The sequence below is a fragment of the Equus quagga genome, chromosome 15, assembly GCF_021613505.1.
Source record: "Equus quagga isolate Etosha38 chromosome 15, UCLA_HA_Equagga_1.0, whole genome shotgun sequence".
Classification (NCBI taxonomy): Eukaryota; Metazoa; Chordata; class Mammalia; order Perissodactyla; family Equidae; genus Equus; species Equus quagga.
Genome location: NC_060281.1, coordinates 31,083,029 through 31,102,898, shown reverse-complemented (window position 1 = coordinate 31,102,898; position 19,870 = coordinate 31,083,029). Strand labels below are relative to the sequence as shown.

The following is a 19,870-nucleotide window of genomic DNA, read 5'->3' as shown; positions in this document are numbered from 1 at the left end:
TTACTTTAAATGTAAATGGAATAAATTCTCCAATCAAAAGACAGAGTGGCTGAATGGACAAAATAACAAGACGCTCCCTACAAGAGACTCACTTCATAAGTAAGGACACACATTCTAAGTGAAAATGGAATAATATATTCCATGCAAATGGAAACCAAAAGAAAGCTGGGTTAGCTATACTTAACCAAAATAGACTTTAAGATAAAGACTATAATGAGAGACAAAGAAGGTCATTATAGAGTCATGTGCCATATAATGATGTTTTGGTCAACAATGGACTGCATATACAATGGTGGTCCCATATGATTACAGTACAGCTAAAAAATTCCTATTGTCTAGTGACATCATAGCTGTTGCAATACATGTTTTTCTTAATTGAGAGGAATGTTCACAGTGTATTACCTGCTTACAAGCAAATCTATGATGATAAAAAGAAACAAACTAAGCAAATCACCATGGATATATTTCTGGAAAGAGTGACGCCTCCTCAAAAAGAGCCTCAGGCAAGTCCTTCAGGAAGTATTCTAGAAGAAGGCATTGTTATCATAGCAGATGACAGCTCCGTGCATGAAGACCTTTCAGTGGGACAAGACGTGGAGGTGGAAGACAGTGATACGGATGATCCTGACATTGTGTAGGCCTAGGCTACAGTTTGTATTTGTGTCTCAATTTTCAACAAAAAATTTAAAGAGTAAAAAGAAAAATAGAAAAATTTCAAAAATATAGAAAAGCTATGGAATCAGAATATAAAGAAAGAAAATGTTTTTGTATAGCTGTACAATGTGTTTGTGTTTTAAGCTACATATTATTGCAAAGATTCAAAAATTAAAAAGCGTATAAAATAAAAATTATAGTAAGCTAAGGTTAATTTATTACAGAAAGAAGAAAAAATATTTTTATAAATTTAATGTAGCCTAAGTGTACAGTGTTTATAAAATCTACAGTAGGGTACAGTAATGTCCTAGGCCTTCACATTCACTCCACACTCATTCACTGATTCATCTAGAGCAACTTCCAGTCCTGCAAGCTCCATTCATGGTAAGTGCCCTATTCAGATGTAACATTTTTTATCTTTTTTACTGTACTTTTTCTATGTTTAGATACACAAATATTTACCATTGTGTTACAATTGCCTGCAGTATTCAGTACAGTTACATGCTGTATAGGTTTGTAGCCTAAGAGCAATAGGCTACACCATATAATCTAGCTGTGTAGTAGGCTATATCATCTAGGTTTGTGTAAGTGCACTCTATGACATTTGCACAATGACAAAATCACCTAACAGAGCACTTCTCAGAATGTATCCCCATTGTTACGCCATGCATGACTGTGTAAAGATAAAAAGTACAATACAGTAAGAAGATATAACATTTGTAAATACTTGTTTACCTGAAATAGGTATATCTAAATATACAAAGCAAATATTAATACACTTAAAGGAAGAAATAGAGACCAATACCATAATAGTAGGGGAATTTAATACCCCTCTTTCATCAATAGATAGAGCTTCCAGACAGAAAATCAATATGGAAATATAGGCCTTATAGGACATGTTAGATCAGATAGACTTAACAGACATATACCAACCATTCCATCAAAAAAGGAACAGAATACACATATTCTCATGCAGACATGGAAGATTTTCCAGGGTAGAACATATCTTAGGTCACAAAACAAGCCTTAATAAATTTAAGAAGATTGAAATCATATAAAGCATCTTTTCTGACCACAACTGTATGAAACTAGAAATCAATTCCAAAAGGAAAACTAGAAAATCTAGAAATATGTGGAGATTAAACAACATGCTACTGAACAACCAATGGGTCAAAGAAGAAATCAAAAGAGAAATTTAAAAAATATCTTGAGAAAAATTAAAATGGGTATATAACATACCAAAATTTATGAGATGCGGCCAAAACAGTTTAAGAGGGAAGTTCCTAGCCTACCTCAATGCCTACCTCAAGAAGCAAGAAAAGTTTCATATAAACAATCTAATATTAGGCCTCAAAGAACTAGAAAAAGTAGAACAAAGAAAGGTCAAAGTTAGTGGAAGGTAGAAAATGAAAAACGATCAGAGCAGAAATCAATGAAATAGAGATTAGAAGATAATAGAAAAGATCAATGAAACTAACAGCTGATTTTTGAAAAGATAAACAAAACTGACAAACTTTAGTTAGACTCACCAAGAAAAAAGGAGAGAGGACTCAAATAAAATCAGAAACGAAAGAGGAAATATTACACTGACATCACAGAAATAAAAAAGGTTATAAGAGACTACTATAAACAATAATGCACCAACACATTGGACAACCTGGCAGAAACGGATAAATTTCTACAAACATAAAGTTTATCAAAACTGAAGAAATAGAAAATAAAAATAAAGAAATGGAAAATCTGAACAGACTGATTACTAGTAAAGACATTGAATCAAAAAACCTCCCAACAAACAAAAGTCCAGGACCAGATGGCTTCACTAGTGAATTCTACCAAACATTTAAAGAAGTAATACCAATCCTTCTCAAACTCTTTCAAAAAGTAGAAGAGGAAGGAACAGTTTCAAACCCATTTGCTGCAGCCTGCATTAGCCTCATACCAAATCCAGACAAGGATGCCTCAAGAAAAGTAAATTATGTGCCAATATCCCTCATAAGCACAGATGCAAAAATCCTCAACAAAATACTGGCACATCAAATTCAACAATACATTAGAAGGATCATACACTTGATCAACTGGGATTTATTTTAGGGATGCAAGGATGATTTAGCATCAGTAAATAATATGCTAGACTACATTAACAAAAAGAAGGATAAAACTCATATGAAACAACTCAATAGATGCAGAAAAACCATTTGACAAATTCAACATCCATTTATGATAAAAACTCTTAATAAAATGAGTATACAGGGAACACACCTCAAAATAATAAAGATCATTTATGAGAATCCCACAGCTAACATCATACTCAATAGTGAAAAGGTGAAAGCTTTTCTTCTAAGAGTAGGAACCAGACAAGGATGCCCTCTCATCACTTTATTCAACATATTATTGGATGTCTTAGCCACATCAATTAGGCAAGAAAAAGAAATAAAAGGCATTCAAACTGGAAAGGAAGAGGTAAAACTGTCACTATTTGCAGATAACATAATATTATATGCAGAAAGCCCTAAAGATGCCACCAGAAAGCTGTTAAAACTGATAAGTGAATTCAGTAAAGTTGCAGGATACAAAGTCAATGTACAGAAATCTGTTGTGTTTTTATACACTAATAATAACCCATCAGAAAAAAATTAGGAAAAGAATCTCATTTTCAATTGCATCAAAAAGAATAAAAAACCTAGGAATATCACTTCATGAAGAAGGTAAAAGACCTGTACAATGAAAGCTAGAAGACACTGGTGAAAGAAACTGAAGACACAAATAAATGGAAAGATATTCCATGTTAATGGATTAGAAGAATTAATATTGCTAAAATGTCCATACTACCCAAAACAATCTGCAGATTCAGTGCAATCCCTATCAAAATTCCAATGGCATTTTTTTGCAGAAATGAAACAAACAATCCTAAAATTCGTATGGAACCACATAAGACCCCTAATAGCTAAAGCCATCCTGTGAAATAAGAACGAAGCTGGAGGCATCATGCTTCCTGATTTCAATATACATTCCAAAGCTATAGTAATCAAAAAAGTATGGTATTGGCATAAAAACAGACACATTGATCAACAGAAAGGATTGAGAGCCTAGAAATAAACACATGCATATATGGTCAATTAAGTTATGACAAAGGATCCAAGAATATACAATGTGGAAAGGACTGTCTCTTCAATAAATGTTGTTGGGAACACTGGGCAGCCACATGCAAAAAGCTGAAACTGAACCACTATTTTACACTACACACAAAAATTAACTCAAAATAGATTAAAGACTTGAACATGAGACCTGATAACATAAAACTCCTAGAAGAAAATATAGTAATGATTTTTTGGATTTGACACCAAAACCAAAAATAAACAAGTGGGACTACATCTTACTATAAACCTTCTGTACAACAAAGGAAACCATCAACAAAAAGAAAAGGCAACCTAATAAATGGGAAAAAATATTTTCAAATCACATATCTGATAAGGGATTATTATCTAAAATATATAAAGAACTTATACAACTCAATAGTGAAAAAACAAACAATCCAATTAAAAAATGGGCAGAGGATCTAAATAGACATTTTTCCAAAGAAGACATAGAGATGGCCAATAGGTACATGAAAAGGTGCTCAACATCACTGATCATCAAGGAAATGCAAACCAAAACCACAAAGAGATATCACCTCACACTTGTTAGAATGGCTATCATCAAAAAGACAAGAAATAACAAGTGTTGGCAAAGATGTGGAGAAAAGGGAACTCTAGTGCACTGTTGGAGGGAATGGAAATTTGTACAGCCACTATGGAAAATAGTATAGATTTTCCCAAAAAATTAAAAATAAAATTACCATAGGATCCAGCAATTCCTCTCCTGAGTATTTATTCAAAGAAAACAAACACTAATGTGAAAAGATTTATGCACTTCCATGTTCATTGCAGCATTATTTAAAATAGCCAAGACATGGAAGCACCCTATATGTCCATCCATGGATGAATAGGTAAAGAAAATGTTATATATATATATAAATATTTTTTGTAATGGGATAGTTTTGGAGAAATTCTCCAGCAAGCATGATTTATAATAAACTTCTATTATTTTATACACAATTTTATGATATTTCTTTTGTTTGAAGTATTTTTCAAAATTTCCCAACTTCACATATATGTGGATTGCTTTGCTCTAGTATTCCAGTTATTGAAAGATTAGAATTCTATGTTTGTTACCATTTGTATTTTCAAAGTTCTGGTTAAATCACAGTTTAAAATTTTCCCAGTAAAATGCTTTAAATATATACATTGACATTTGGTTAAAAATATTTAATTTAAAATAATCAATTGCTTTTAAGCTTTTTATTTAAGATTCTTTTACATCTGTTTTCCTGACTAACGCTAAGTTAAGATTTCTGTACAACGAACGTTTGTGATAAGTACTTTAAGACTGGAGGATTCCTGGTAAGAGAACCAATCACCACTGCAGCTGAACATCATCTGTCTCTAGGCAGTCAGGCTGTAACCTGATTCAGATAAATTAAGAGCTTCACTTAACGCAACAAGTATTTATTATATATTATAACCTCGGCACATAGTCTTCATCAAGAACCTGTTCAGTTTAGCAGAAAAGTTTCCTTGAGCTATGGTGAAAGCAGATCTGGACATAGAGGTAACTTTGCTTATTTTTCAGCGGAAAATTATCAGAGAATGTTTACATAAGAGAGTCATTAAAAGCAACTAGTTCATAATGTAGGAGTTGGTGGTGGCAAAGAATCAGTAGCAATGATATTAAATGAAAAACAGAATCATTGTCTTTGCAAGGTTCATCTGCTTCATTAGCTTTATCATTGTGAGAGGACATGTGACTGGATATCAGTTCTAGGCCTTTGCATCAGAATAATGTGCTTGGGGACAACAAGAAGGTTACTTACAATTCTCCAAGTTTCTGTGTTTTCGTCTGTAAAACTCTGAAAGATCTTTTGTGAGAACAAATCACAGCACCTTGTACATATGGTAAGTCAACAGACCTCAGTTCAAATCTCCCTTGAGAAAGCTGTGCTGTGCTTTCAATGGGGTTAAAGTAAATGGTGACAGGAAGGTGAGTGAGTGGAAGTCATTTTAAATATGGAGGCACTGCAACTCTCACACACCCAACTTATTTACATACCCTCAAAAGCCAGAGGATATTTGTGGCAAATTGCAAAAATACTCACAAGTTCTTCGCAATTCATCCTATCAAGAAAAATAATCTGTTAACCCACCTCTGGATTTGAGCTGGTACTGTAACTTATTTTGACTAATAGAATGTCATGGAAGTGATGTTGTGAGTTCTATGTTTAGATTCAAGAGGCCCTGCATTTTCTCTCTTGCCCTAGGGAGCCTTCCAGCACCTGTGAATAAGCTTCAGTCAGCCTGCTGGATGATGAACCCACATAGAGAGAGGCCCAGCAGTCCCAGCTGAACCAATTGAGGCCACAGACATGTGAGGGAGCCCACTTGAGAACATCTGAACCCAGAGTAGAATATAAAGACTGACCAACTGGGCCTCGAACAATTTGATGTCTCAAAGAATCATCAGAAAACAATGAATCGTTGTTTGAGTCATTAAGTTTTGGAGTAGATTGTTACATAGAAAAATAGGACTGATGCAACACTCTGCAAAGAAATTCTTTTTCCCAGTGATTTCTGAGTGCTTCTGTAGCTCACCAGCTCCTACATGCCTGCACTGCCACAGGGAGAAAGTTGGATAATAGACCTAGGAATTTTTCATTCCAATTGCAGTTTATCATTATTCCTCACCAACACCTAACTTGTTGTTGCAATGCCTCTAGCCAAAGACCATCAGGAGCACACTCATTAATGCGCATGTTGGTTTTATTGTTCATTGCAGTGAGAAAGAAAACTCACCATGGGGAATCATGGGGCACCTCAGGAAGAGGGGGTAGGAACCAAATAATCAAAACCAGTAGGAAATGTCTATTAAGAGAATTATTGCAAAATTAGTTTACACAATAGTCAGGGTGGACTCAGTAAGTCCAAGATCCATAGGGCAGGCCATTGTCAGGAAAGGCAGGCTGGAACTCTCAGCAGGGGCTGAAGCTGCAGCCCCTGTGAAATCTTCTCTCCCTCAAGGAAGCCTCAGCTCTGCTCTTAAAACTTTCAGCTAATTGAATCTGGCTCACCCAGATTATCTAGGATAACCTCTCCCACTTAAAGTCAACTGATTATGGACTTGAATCACATCTATAAAATATCTTCAGAGCTACATCTAGATTAATGTTTGACTGAATAACTGAGGCCTAGCCAACACATAAAATTGACCATTAAATATTTTAGGGTTTGTGCTTGTGTTAGGTGATTTTGAGGCTGATTTAAGATAGAGGCACTTTGCCCTTAATTGGATTCTGTCAGAGATTGGGTGGTGGCGTGGGATAATTCTGTAATTGAACATCTTAGTAAAGCCTACCTAGAAGGAAGGAAGACTATACTGAGACTAAAGCTTTGGATGGTAAAGAAGCAGCAGTCATTCATATTATCTAGGAGAGAGGTGTGCTCAGCCATTTTTGTGGTTTGGACAATGTTCACTTTTGTCTGTGTTCAGACGTTATTACTGAGTGGCCTTGTTTTCTGTCTTGATCCATTGTGGTCACAACGTGGCTGTCTGATACTGCTGTTCTATGAAATTGTTTATGTCCACCAGGAAAACACCAAAACCGAGCTGTGAGTACCAGGCCAGCTCCTGGCATCACCAATGCCTAGTTAATAGTAGCAGCAAGCTCTTGGATGCCAGGGCTTTTTCTGTCTCATCCTTTACAGTCTCTGTCATCATAAGGTAAGACAGAGTGCTGAGAAACTGAGGACCATCTAACAGGGACAGGGTAATTGATTCTAAATGGAATCCCTATTAATTTGTGGCTGCTATAACATACAGAAAACGTATTCTTCTGAAAATAATGTCTCTCTGCAATGACTGCCTTCGACTTCAGGTCAATCCCTAGTCCTTCAAAAACATCTGGAATTTTAATGTGACAGGAGAAAGAGCATAAAAGATCCAGTAGGTTAAAGGAAGAAACCAATTTTCTGAGTCACGGCAATTTCCCTGATTCCACCCTCAACATTTGACCTGACATTCTTAAATCAAAAAAAAATAAACACCAAAATCATAGAATGAGTCAGCCAGAGCTTTCTTTAATGTAATTAATGTCTCCTAATTTCCTTTCAATGTAGCAAGGCAGCACCAAAACACAGAGAATAAAGAATACTCAAGGCAGGGAAAAAATTCAGATGAAAGATCATGTAGTTACCATAGGCAACACTACATGATATTATAAGTCGTTTCATTGCCCCAGGTGCAAATATTGGAGCTTTTGAGAGCATGAGAAGTACTTATTTATCTGAATAGAAAAGGCAAAGGTATTCCTTGGCTACCGCCAGCAGAGGTCTCTTTGGTGAGTGGGTCAACTCAAATTTAGAGAATTCCCTATGCACTATGGAAGCAAAAAAAAAGACAGCTTACCCACATATGGAGGCCAGGGAAGGAGAGGGTATAGGAAGGGCTCGGGAGGGGAATCATCTCAGGGGAGAATTCTTGGAGATTATGACCCAGAAAATCCTGAAGGACACCATTTTTGTGGTGACCTCATCTATCCATGAGACTGCTCAGAAATTTCCACCTCTCTTGCCGCCAGCAAACATATACACATGTGAGAAGATTCTGATTTAATACTCTCTCTCCTTTCATAGAAAGTCCCTCAGGTCCTCTCTGAATGCAGGCTACATCAGAACCAGGGGATTTCCCAATCCCTTCCAGGCCTCTTAGTACAAAGTCTTCAACTAGCAACTGAGGTATCATCATAGGGGATTTTTCTGATTGGCCAGAACCTGATCTATCAGAGTTTGGTTTGGGTGTCTTCAGAGTTCCTTCTCAGCTCAGTCCTCTCCATTGCTCTACAACTCAGAACAGCAACTGCTGAGACCACCCTGAGAAGAGGATGATCCTAAAAAGAGCTCTGATTCTGGGGGCCCTCACCCTGACCACCATGATGAGTGCCTGTGGAGGTGAAGACATTGTGGGTGAGTGTTCAGTTGAGGGATATGGAGACTAGATCTGGGAAACAGGGAATTGGGAGAGAGACAAAAGCTTGGCACAGAAATAGTAGAGACCCTTTAAAGGCGTTCTCAACATTAAGCAGATCTAAAACTTACGGTTGTTCTTCCTTCAGGAAACTAGAGTCCCAGCCCACTCTCCTAGCTACCTGTGCTGTTGCAGAGTTCACCAAGGCATTATTCTGTTCCTGTTGTTGGAGCCAGTGAATATAGCCTGGAGGGCTCTATGGCATTCATTCACGACTGGCTCAAAGATTAGGGATGTTTTGACAGGTGTATGTTTTATTACTAAAATTTCTTCAACTATTGCTCCCAAATTTCTCTGAACAACTTTTGAAGCTTTTTATATATTTCTCCTATATATAGTTTATATACAGTTGTAGTTTATATATAGTTATAGTTTATATATAGTTTATAGATTCTCCTATAGTTTATGGTGGAGTAAATAGTTCTATGAATTACATATTCTATATAGATATAAGGAAGGGTGACTTTTCTTTGTCTCAGATTTACATACATTTCTATGCTGGGAACTGGCACAGGTGGGGAGCGGGTAAGAGAGACCAGCTGAAGGCCTTTACACAAATCGTTTTACTACATGGTCCTCACTTAGTCTCAGTTACCTCATATGTGGCACCTCACACATAATCAAATACAATAAGTATGTAGATGTGCTTTCTAAATAATGAAGACATATAAATGTCAATGGTTATTCTTATTTTTTATTATTACTATTATAAGTGTAGCTTCATCTTTTTCTTTATCACAGCAAGAAATATGTTTATTTTTATTTTAAAATGGAGAACTTTATGATGAAAACTTGGTGAATTAAATTATTCTCAAATCATCAGCTCAAATTACCCATCTTCCACTTCATGTAATGAAGACCTATAAGCGGAAAACTGGTCAAGCACAGGGTAATTATTTGGTCCCTTAAGCCCCTCTACCTTTGGTGTCCACCTTTTTCCACCCTCTCTTCATACATTCTATTATCCATTTTTCCTTTCAGGATCCATTCCTGGCTCTTTTCCCTGTTGTTTTATAAACATGAAGAGTGGGTTTATAAAAACCAAAGTAGAAAAGCCAAGTAGTTAAAAGGAGAAGTGAAATGGAAGTTACTTAAATTTTCAGCAACTTTATTAACCATGGCTGCTCCAATTCTCCTTTTATTTGGTAGTGGAAGTTTCACCTGTTTCTCCAGAGCACTTCCAAATTTCCTTTCTTCAATGTCAGACCATAGTGCTGTGCTCAGGCTTGACTTATCCATTAGGAACAGGGGCACAATGCCACAGGCCTGTGATGCTTGTAGGGCTCCATGAACGTGTTTTAATTTCTTTTAAAATTAAACGAAAAAAGAAACTTTTAGAGTAGAAGAAAATATTTTAATTTTTAATCCAGCCTGAATTATATTCGTCTTTATACCAAAACAATCGTAAAATACGATTGTTAATATTTTTATGGAAGAAGGGGCCCACAAAAGCAAGAGTACTTAGGGCTTACAAGTCATCATGCAGCTCTGGTCACCGCTGATTCTGACTTTCATGTGTCTGTCAGTCTTCCCCAAAATCTCTGTGATCCTCAAGAATAGCAATTGACATTCAATACCCATTTTTGAGTACACAGTGAGCTAAGTTTTGGGGATTCAAAAATGAAAAGACATGTTGTCTGCCTCCTAGAGGGTGCACAGATTAGTGAGGGAAAGAATATGGTGCAGGAAAGCAGAAGGGTCATTGCTGAGCAGGACAGTGGGCCCAAGTGAAGCTAAAACTATAAAAGTGAATTGGTTCCACTTGGCCCAGCAGTGTGATGCTCATCAACAGTTGGCAGCCCAGGACAAGTGCAAGATGCAAAGAATGATCGCATATATTCATGTTTGAAAAAGGAGTCAAGAAAATTCATTGCAAGGATAAGGAGGCTTTGTTGGGGGGCCTTTTAAGTGATCAACTGAGGGAGTCATGCTGTGTAGGGAAGAGAGTGAGCTGGGTGAGGAATAGACAAACTTGGAGAGCAGGACATTGGGATGGAAGGTTTGGAAGTCATAATGTGATCAAAAACATGTTTAATAAGAGAACTTAGCTAAAAAGTTGGTAACTAAATAGAAACTTCAAGAATGAACTGGATTTGTCTGGGAAATCCTAACAGATAATTTCATTTCAGGGGGAAATGAGACCCTTGCAAAGACCAAGGAACATGAAAGGATATATAATTTGGTTTGATTGGCAGATGTGGTAGTTACAGAGGATGCTGGAATATAAGGCTGTTGATTTTTCTATCACAGGACTCACCAAAGTATACTCTATTGGCTCCTTTACCCACCTGAATCTCCCACTATTCAATAAGCTCCTCGAGGGCAGAGACTATGCCTGGTTGGTGTTTTACTCCCTGCTCCTCGCAATGTCTGAATATTCATTGATGCTCAGTAAATGAAGAAGGAAAGAAACAAGAAATGATAAAAAATCTCATGTATATCTTCACAAAATTATCCAGTTAGGATCATTTGGGTTCAAATTATACTGTACTACCTGCCATTCTGCTTTGGCACCCTCAGAGAAGCACATCGTCCATTTGAGGGAAAGGGCCATAGTTTACCTTGAGTCCTTAAGGAATATAAGCTTTGAGTCAAAAAAAGGAGAGATTTAGTAACCTCCTTCAACAACAACAGAAAAAGAAGGGTGAGGAATAACAGAAATCCAAAATCTAATAAAGCTTCCATTTTTTATTTCAGAAGGAATCAGGTTCTCTCCTTTAAGGATCACCACTGTTAACAAAACAGAGAACTGAGAAGCACAGTTTATTTTTTATATATTTTGTAATATTGTTGCTGTCATTGTCAAAATCTTTCTTATACCCTACGATAGTTAGAGGAAATGCTTTTAAAATAATAAGATCCTATATGCTTTTCCTTAGTAAGAGAAAAAGAGGAAGTAATCTCTGTGTAGAAAATGTTCTGCTCTGAGCCAGTCCTGAGGGAAGAGGAATCAGAATGAATGTTATTAACTGATGAAAGAATTAAGTGAGAAGTAAAACTTATGAAGCAGAGGGAAGTAAACTGAATCTCTGGGGCAGAAAGCCAATAGCACAATAATAAATTCATTTCTTCTTTCTTTCTGTTACAATCTTTATCATAAACCTAGGATGTGCCAGGCGCTGAGCTAGGCATTCAGGGAGTAGCAGTAAACATGGCCTGTGAAATTCTGCCCTCATGAAGCATACATTATAGTGGAAAAACAGACTGGATTCTAACTGAACAACTACCAGTACTGAGGGGGAAGGAAGCAGGGGCTGGGAATTTTTCCTAGAGACCAGTCAAAGATAAAGCCCACAATATTTGAAAGTAGTTTCTTCTGTCACTTTGCTTAATAAGGTTCTTTTCTCTCCCTCTGTTTTCCACCTTCCTGCTCCTCACCCTCACTCATCAGCTGACCACATTGGCTCCTATGGCATAACCATCTACGAGTTGTCTGGTCCCTCTGGCCAGTACAATTTTGAATTTGATGGAGATGAGATGTTCTACGTGGACTTGGAGAAGAAGGAGACCATCTGGAGGCTGCCTGAGTTTAGCAAGTTTACACGTTTTGACCCACAGGGTGCACTGGAAAGCATTGCTACCGTAAAACACAACTTGGATATCATGATTAAACGCACCAATTCTACTCCTGCTACCAATGGTATGTGTCCATCATTCTGCCTCTCTTTAGTGAATCTATCTCTTCATACCAGGCTTCACTTCCTCCTTTCCTAGGTATAGACACCCTGCACTATTCTATAAAATTCTCTCCTTTCCAAGGAGTCACCAGATCTTCTTATAGTAATTACTGAACCCTCATCCTCTCCTATCTCAAAAATCGCATATTTCCACGTAATACAAGGATCCTTACTCCCATAACACAATCCTTGAATCCTTCATAGAGGGCCCCATAGACCTTAACAAGCACGCCCACAGAGAGAAGGGCACAGGAACAAAGTGCAGGCAGTGTATATTGTTTTCCAAGAAGAAGGGAAACAAGAACTCTTCCACTAACAGACGGGGAAATGTTGGCGGGAGGGCTCCTCCAGGATGCAGTGTGGAATCTCAGGGCAAAGCTATTCTCAATTCATATCAGCACTATTTCCACATCTTAGAGGTTCCTGAGGTCACTGTGTTTTCCAAGTATCCCGTGATGCTGGGTCAGCCCAACACCCTCATCTGTCTTGCGGACAACATCTTTCCTCCTGTGATCAATGTCACATGGTTGAAGAATGGGCACTCAGTCACAGAAGGTATTTATGAGACCAGTTTCCTCATCAAGAATGATTATTCCTTCTTCAAGATCAGTTACCTCACCTTCCTCCCTTCTGCTGACGATATTTATGACTGCAAGGTGGAGCACTGGGGCCTGGATGAGCCACTTCTGAAACACTGGGGTATGTATGAGTTCCACTCCTTTGATACCATCTTTTCTCTGTCAAGTCCACAACATCCTGTCTTTTAGCTCCTAAGTCTCATGCCTAAAGCTTGTTTTCCACACTTCAAGGGTTCCCAATTACAGGCTTCACTTTTCTGCCAAAACTCATTGCTCCAAGTCTTTGCAGAACCAAAACGCAGACCACTCCATCCCATGTACACGCACAGGAACACTCTGTATTCTCACTTCCATAACTTCACTTTCACAGAACCTGAAATTCCAACTCCTATGTCAGAGCTGACAGAGACTGTGGTCTGTGCCCTGGGGTTGGCCGTAGGCCTTGTGGGCATCGCGGTCGGCACCATCCTCATCATCCGTGGCCTGCGCTCAGGTGGTATCTCCAGACACCAAGGGGCCTTATAAGCCACACCCTAGAAGGGAAGGTAAGGATTCAGATTTGTCACAACTGGGAGTTGGAGACATAGTACAAGAGGAAAGAAAGTGGGAGGAAGCTGTGAACACCAATGTGGTTGAAAAATAGGAGAATTGGGAAAGGGCATGATGATGGCACAGGAGCACCATAGGACCCAACAACCTTATGTCTGCCCTATTGCAGGTACATTTCCCATCTACAAGAGCAGAAGAGTGGATGTGCTAGATGACTTAGCACTATTTTCTGGTCCAGTTCATCATATTCTTTCCTTTCTTCAACATTCCTCCTTTCACCTCTTCCTTGGGACTTAAGGTGCTGTATCCCCTGAGAGCTCACATACCCTTCGGAATTCTCCCCCTGACTGCCTGATTTTTTTTTTCTCTTCTCAATTGTTATCTACTATGAGATCCCTGGGATATGCCATCCAGTTCCCTAATCCCTACTTACCCTGATCCAACGTCTCCATGGAAGAAATAAATTCTCCTTTATGAGATCTTTTATTAAAATTTTTCCTGTCCTTCATCTCAGGGTCAACTAGAACCATAGCCCCTTATGCTTCAGGCCCATTTAATCTTACTTTCCAGATCATGTTTCAGGACCAGTTACAAAGTAGTAACCAAGTATAGACTGATAATATTTAGATATCTTAGCTGAGGTTAATTTTTCTCTCTTCCTTGTGTTCCCACCCTTGGCCATGGCCACCCCCCCACCCCGGAATCAAACCCTAAACCCTTGGTATATATTTGTTATAACAGAAATACAAAAACCAGAAAATGTCTGTATTCATTTTAATATAACCTTTAAAAGTTATGACAGAGAAATAAGTTAGGGGAAAGGAATTTTGAAACTTAAAAGTACCAAAAGTAAAAATTTTGGTCAAAATTTGTTTCCAAAACATTAACTTTGTGAAGAACAAATGATGATAGCAGAAGCTTTCTCCTCTTCTACTCACTGTTGAGATAAGAATTCTCTATGCAGGAACAGAAATGAAAGTCAGTTAGGAGAGCATGAGACTAAGACAATAATTCAGGTTTCTGAGAAGGACCAATACTTTGTCCTTACTTAGCATTAGTAGTAACAATGGGAAAAGGGATGGGGGTAAAAAACCACGGATATATTTAGGGTCCCTGGAACAAAGGTTTACCTCACCCCCTAGGTGGAGCCCTGCTAGGTAATCACACATAGATTTTCCTACGCCACCATGTCATGGCATGTCGAGGACAGTAGAATGAATATTGCTGTAGGGTGCTTCTAGGCAGATAAACCTAAGTCAGGCTCACTGAATCCCTGTGCATTGTATGCACTGGGAAACAGAAAAATGCCCCATATCCCCTGCCCCCCACCCCTCACCCCTCCTGGTTAAGAAAAGCCGAAGCCTCTGAGAGAGAAATCCCAGGAGGGACATTGTTGAGATAATGTAGCAGCAGCTATGGCTGCTGCATCCTCCTCTAGATTCACTCTCTCCTAGTAGAAACTCTTGCAGAGGAAATGGATTAACAGATGGGATTCTCTGGTTCTCCTGACTGTGTCCAAGACATACTCTTGAGAGTATATGTGACTTGAGTAGGACTCATTTTGCCCTTTGAAATTGTTTTAAGCACGTTGCCTCAGTCTTTCCATTCTGCAAGTACTGTGTCTATACATTGCATCTAGGATGTCATTATGGAATGCACAAGGCTGTCCCTGTCCATGCCATCTGCATCAGTGAGCTTAAAAGGTAATTGAGAAAAAAGACAAAATATTAACAGAATAATTGCTACAGAGAATTTGATGCAAAGAGCTCTATATCCTAATCCAGGACTCAGCAGTTTATAGCTAGTATTTTAAACTTTATAACACTGGGTAAAGTATCTAACATTTCGGAACCATATTTTTCTCTTCCATAATACAGGAGTCATAATACTTTCTTTAATGATTTACTGAGAGAATCTGAATAATCTCAATATATAAGCAGTGCCTTATAGATAGTATACAAATACATAAGAAAACATTGCTAATTAAATCCATAATTAATTTATTTAAAAGAATGAATCATATTTTAAAAAATCGCTTTTATTTTTCTGAGCCCTTTAATGATCTAGGAGATTCAAACAAGGAGCTATGGATGAATTTCTTTTCATATGTTAATTGGAGAATTTTTTTCCTCTCTAGAATGAGAAAGGCAGAGATTGAGCTAAACTGAGAAAACAGATATAATGGTCAGCGATATATCATTCATGAAGGGGTTGCTAAGAGAATTCTTAGGGTAAGAAGTTGGGTAATATATGATTTTGGTTTTTATTTTCTAATAAAATATATGTCCCCTCAATATGGCCCATAAATTTTCAGCCAAGTTATGTCATATGCAACAGATCTTTTTGCATATCTGCTCTGGGGAGGAGGTATGGAAAATTCAAGGAGAAAAAGCTACTTATGATGTAAAAGTAAAAGAATAATTAAAAATGAAGATTATGAACTACTAAATGCAGGCAATCTGACCCAGAGATGACCACTAAAATCTAGGTAACAGAACACAGAGGATTTTTAGGGCAGTGAATCTACTCTGTATGATATAACTCTGTAATGGTGGATACATGTCATTATACGTGTGTCCACATCCATAGAATGCACAGCACCAAGAGTGAACCCTAATGTTAACTATGGGCTTTAGGTGATAATGATGTGTCAATGTAGGTTCATTGATTGTAACAAATGTACCACTCTGGTGGAGAATGTTGATAACGGGGGAGGCTATGCATGCTGAGGGCAGGGGGATATGGAAAATCTTTTTACCTTCTGCTCAATTTTGCTGTGAACCTAAAACTGTTCTTAAATAAAGTGCATTAAAAAAAGAAAGCAGAAAAACAGCTATTGTGATCCCAAATGTATAAAGTAAAAATTTATGAAAAAAAAATGTAGGTCACCTGAAAATGCACAAATGTGCTGAGAAAAGTTTTCAACAATAGTATTTCAAATAAGTTTTATGTACATTTCAATGATTAATGGGGTAAGAACCTAGCATTTTGGAGGTGGTGTATCTGTACGTGTGTGTGTTTGTATATGCATGTACGTTATTGTACTATGAGAATTATATTGAATGGCATTATGACCAGTGATGAAGAAGTATACAAGTGCTGCCCTACTCAGACTCCTTCCCCATGAAGCACTAAGGAAAGAAAATTTAATAATTATTGAATTTTATTAAAGTATTCATTTATAAAGTGTTCACATAATTTTAAAATGGCAGAATTAAAATTAATTCTAAAAAATAAGAGTAATCATTTCTTTTTAGTTGATAAAAAATGTTTTCTATTTAGAATCCTTAGTGAAAAGATATTGCATCTATAAAAGTAATTATAGGAGGGCTAAAAAGAATGAAAAATTTAACAGAAAGCTTGGAAAATTAAATTAAGAAAATCTCCCTGAAATGAGAAATGAAGACAAAGAAATGTAACATATGATAGAAAAGATAAGACACAGAGAATAGACCCAGGAAGTCCAACATCAAGTAACAGAGCTAGAGAGAGAAACAGAGAAATAAAGGGGAAAATTATCAAAACAAATAATAAGGGAAAGTTTTCCAGATATAGCAGACCTAATTCTTTACATAGAATGGGACTTTAAGATATTTAGCAAAATTAATGAAAAAGACTCATCACTAAATACATCATTTTAAAAATTTCAGAACCTCAAGGGTTAAAGGAAAATCATAAATTATCCCAGTAGGAGAAAACAAAACAAAACAAACTGAGAACAGACTGAAAGTCAGACTACCAGATAATTCTATCATTAAGTTAATAAAGAAAGCTTTGAAGTTCTAAAGGAAATTTTTTTCTATTAATAAACATATACCTTTTCAAAATTACAATCAGGCATGAAGAATAAAAATACTGTTAGACATGAAAGGATGTAAAATTTACCTACCACACATAGTTTTATTGGAAGTTCGTTAAGGATATGACTTAGTAAAGTGAAGTTGTTAATCAGGAAATAGGAACACACTTGAGGAGTGACATCAGAAACATGGCTGAATAAGACATCTCTTGTTCGTACCCCTCTCTGAACAACAATTGGTATTTATCCCTGGACAAAAGTGCCTTTGTGGAAGCTATAGGATCCACCATCCTACACTAAAGAACCCAGGAGGAGTGTCACCAACCTGTGCATCAGGTAACAGGCTTACAGACCTCGCTCCAGACTAGGGGCCCTGTAATGGCCTGTGAACTGGCTCTAAGCTCCACTGAGCTATGGTCCCAGGGTCCCTGGATAACACTGTCTTAGACAATCACCCACAGACAAGAGAGTCTCTGTGGAAGCCCAGTTTTCCAGCAGAGAAGTTCCAACATAGCATTGGAGCAAAGAAATACAAGTTTGGAGGCAATGGAGAGGGTAAGAGGAACAGACTGACTTTACCTGCATCACCCCTCCCTCAAGGTGGCATAGCTCAGTGCCAACAGAAACCTTCTCAACCTGTGATTTCTCCCATGGAGAAGATAAGAGAGTGTGAGTGACGGCCTGGCCTCTCCAGCTGTTCAGGATGCTGCCAAAGAGGACTATTTCTCTCACTCCACAAAGTACTGAGTCGTGAGTTGCATAACTGAGGGTATGAAGAGGCTAGGAGAGTGACAGGTAGGACTCTTGCAGGCCATTAAAGGGGCACAGATCCTATTAACTTTGTCCTGGAGTCCAGCAAGAAGCCCACCCATAAGCCACTGGGGATCCCTCACCAGTGGATCCCCCTAAATGAATGACAGACACTCCCAACACTCTGTGAATCTTATCCCCACACCCCTCAAACCATGGTCAGCTCCCTGTGCATACTACTGATGGCAGCAAGAGTGAGCTTCAGCAAACTACTAGTGAATAGTAGGGAAAGCTGGCTCAAATCTGCAGGCCAAAAAGAGACACAAACTTGTGCTTTAGCTCTACCCTTGGGACAGCAAAAGGGAGGTTGCCTGCACCCAGCCTGGTATGTTGTAAGATCTAAAGAAAGCCTACAAGCTTAAGAATTCTTCCACAAGAGGGAATAAGAAGTGCAGTGCGGGCATTTCCTTACAAGTTCTGAGAAAGCCTCAGAATCCCTAGCAAGGCTGAGGGAAGATATTTCTCTTCTTAAGTCAGTTAGTAAAGATGGGAGTAGATAGCTGCTACTTCAAATATAAAGACAGTAATGCAAGACTTCAAGGAAAACAAAAAATCAAGGAAACATGACACCACCAAAGGATCAAAATAACCTTCCGGTAAATGATAGTAAGACATGGAGATCTGTGATTTACCCAATAAGGAATTCAAAATATCTATTTTTAAGGAAGTTCAATGAGAACACAGAAAACAATACACTGAAATCAAGAAAACAATACAGGAAAAAAATGAGAAGTTTAACAGAGAGAGAAAAATCATAAAAAAGAACCAAACAGAAATTCTGGAAATGAAGAATACAATAAATGGAATGAAAAAAAAAATGCAATAGAGAGCATCAACAACAGAAGAGTTCAAGCAGAAGAAATAATCTGTGAGTTAGAAGACAGAAGCTTTGAGACTATCCAGTCAGAGCAGAAAAAAAAGAAAACAGAGTGAAAAGAAGTGAAAAAAGTCTAAGTATCTATGAAATACCATCAAAAGTAACATTCTGAATTACTGGAGTCCCAGAAGGAGAAGGAGGCAGAAAATTTATTTAAAGAAACAATGGTCAAAAACTTCTCAAATCTGGGGAGAGATTTGAATATCTAAGTTCATGAAGCTCATAGATCAAGAAACAAACCCAACTTAGAGATCTTTTCTAAGACACATTATAATAAAACAGTAAAAAATCAAAGGCAAAGAGATAATTTTTAAAGCAGCAAGAGTAAAGAAGCTTGTAACTTACAAGGGAATCCCCATAAGGCTATCAGCATATTTCTCAACATAAACTTTACAGGTCAGGAGAGAGTGGGATGACATATTCAAAATTGCTGAAAGAAAAAACTGCCAACCAAGAATGTTCCAGCTTACAAAGTTGTCCTTCACAAGTGAAGGAGAAATAGACTTTCCCAGAGAAACAACAGCCAAGAGATTTCATCACCACTAGAACTGCTTTACAAGATATACCAAAATGAGTTCTTCAAGCTGAAAGGACATTAATTAGTAACATGAAAATATACAACACACTGGTATAGGTAAGTTTATAGTCAAATTCAGAACACTCTAATAACTGTAATATGGTGGTGTATTAACCACTTAAACCTAGTATAAGATTAAAGAAAAAGTATTCAAAATAACTATAGATATAATAATTTTTTAATGAATAAAAAATACAAAAAAAGATAAATTGTGACATCAAAAATATAATGGGGGAA

The 19,870-nt window shown here is 37.5% G+C and overlaps 1 protein-coding gene across 3 annotated transcripts in view; it reads left to right on the top strand.

Annotated features, from left to right (window-relative positions):
• The first annotated feature begins 8,547 nt into the window (after positions 1-8,547).
• The window catches only part of LOC124225965 (HLA class II histocompatibility antigen, DQ alpha 2 chain-like), a 99,231-nt gene continuing 87,908 nt past the window's right edge, over positions 8,548-19,870 (top strand). Inside the window, exons 1-5 of one of the 3 annotated variants that reach the window (XM_046638700.1) lie at positions 8,551-8,705; positions 12,158-12,406; positions 12,861-13,142; positions 13,392-13,566; positions 13,740-14,062. In XM_046638700.1, coding sequence (XP_046494656.1) covers positions 8,624-8,705; positions 12,158-12,406; positions 12,861-13,142; positions 13,392-13,546 — 768 coding nt within the window. In that variant the 5' untranslated portion in view covers positions 8,551-8,623 and the 3' untranslated portion in view covers positions 13,547-13,566; positions 13,740-14,062. Of the gene's footprint in view, positions 8,706-12,157; positions 12,407-12,860; positions 13,143-13,391; positions 13,567-13,739; positions 14,063-19,870 lie in introns of those variants that run through there. The other 2 variants (XM_046638698.1, XM_046638699.1) reach the window with 2 other exon arrangements.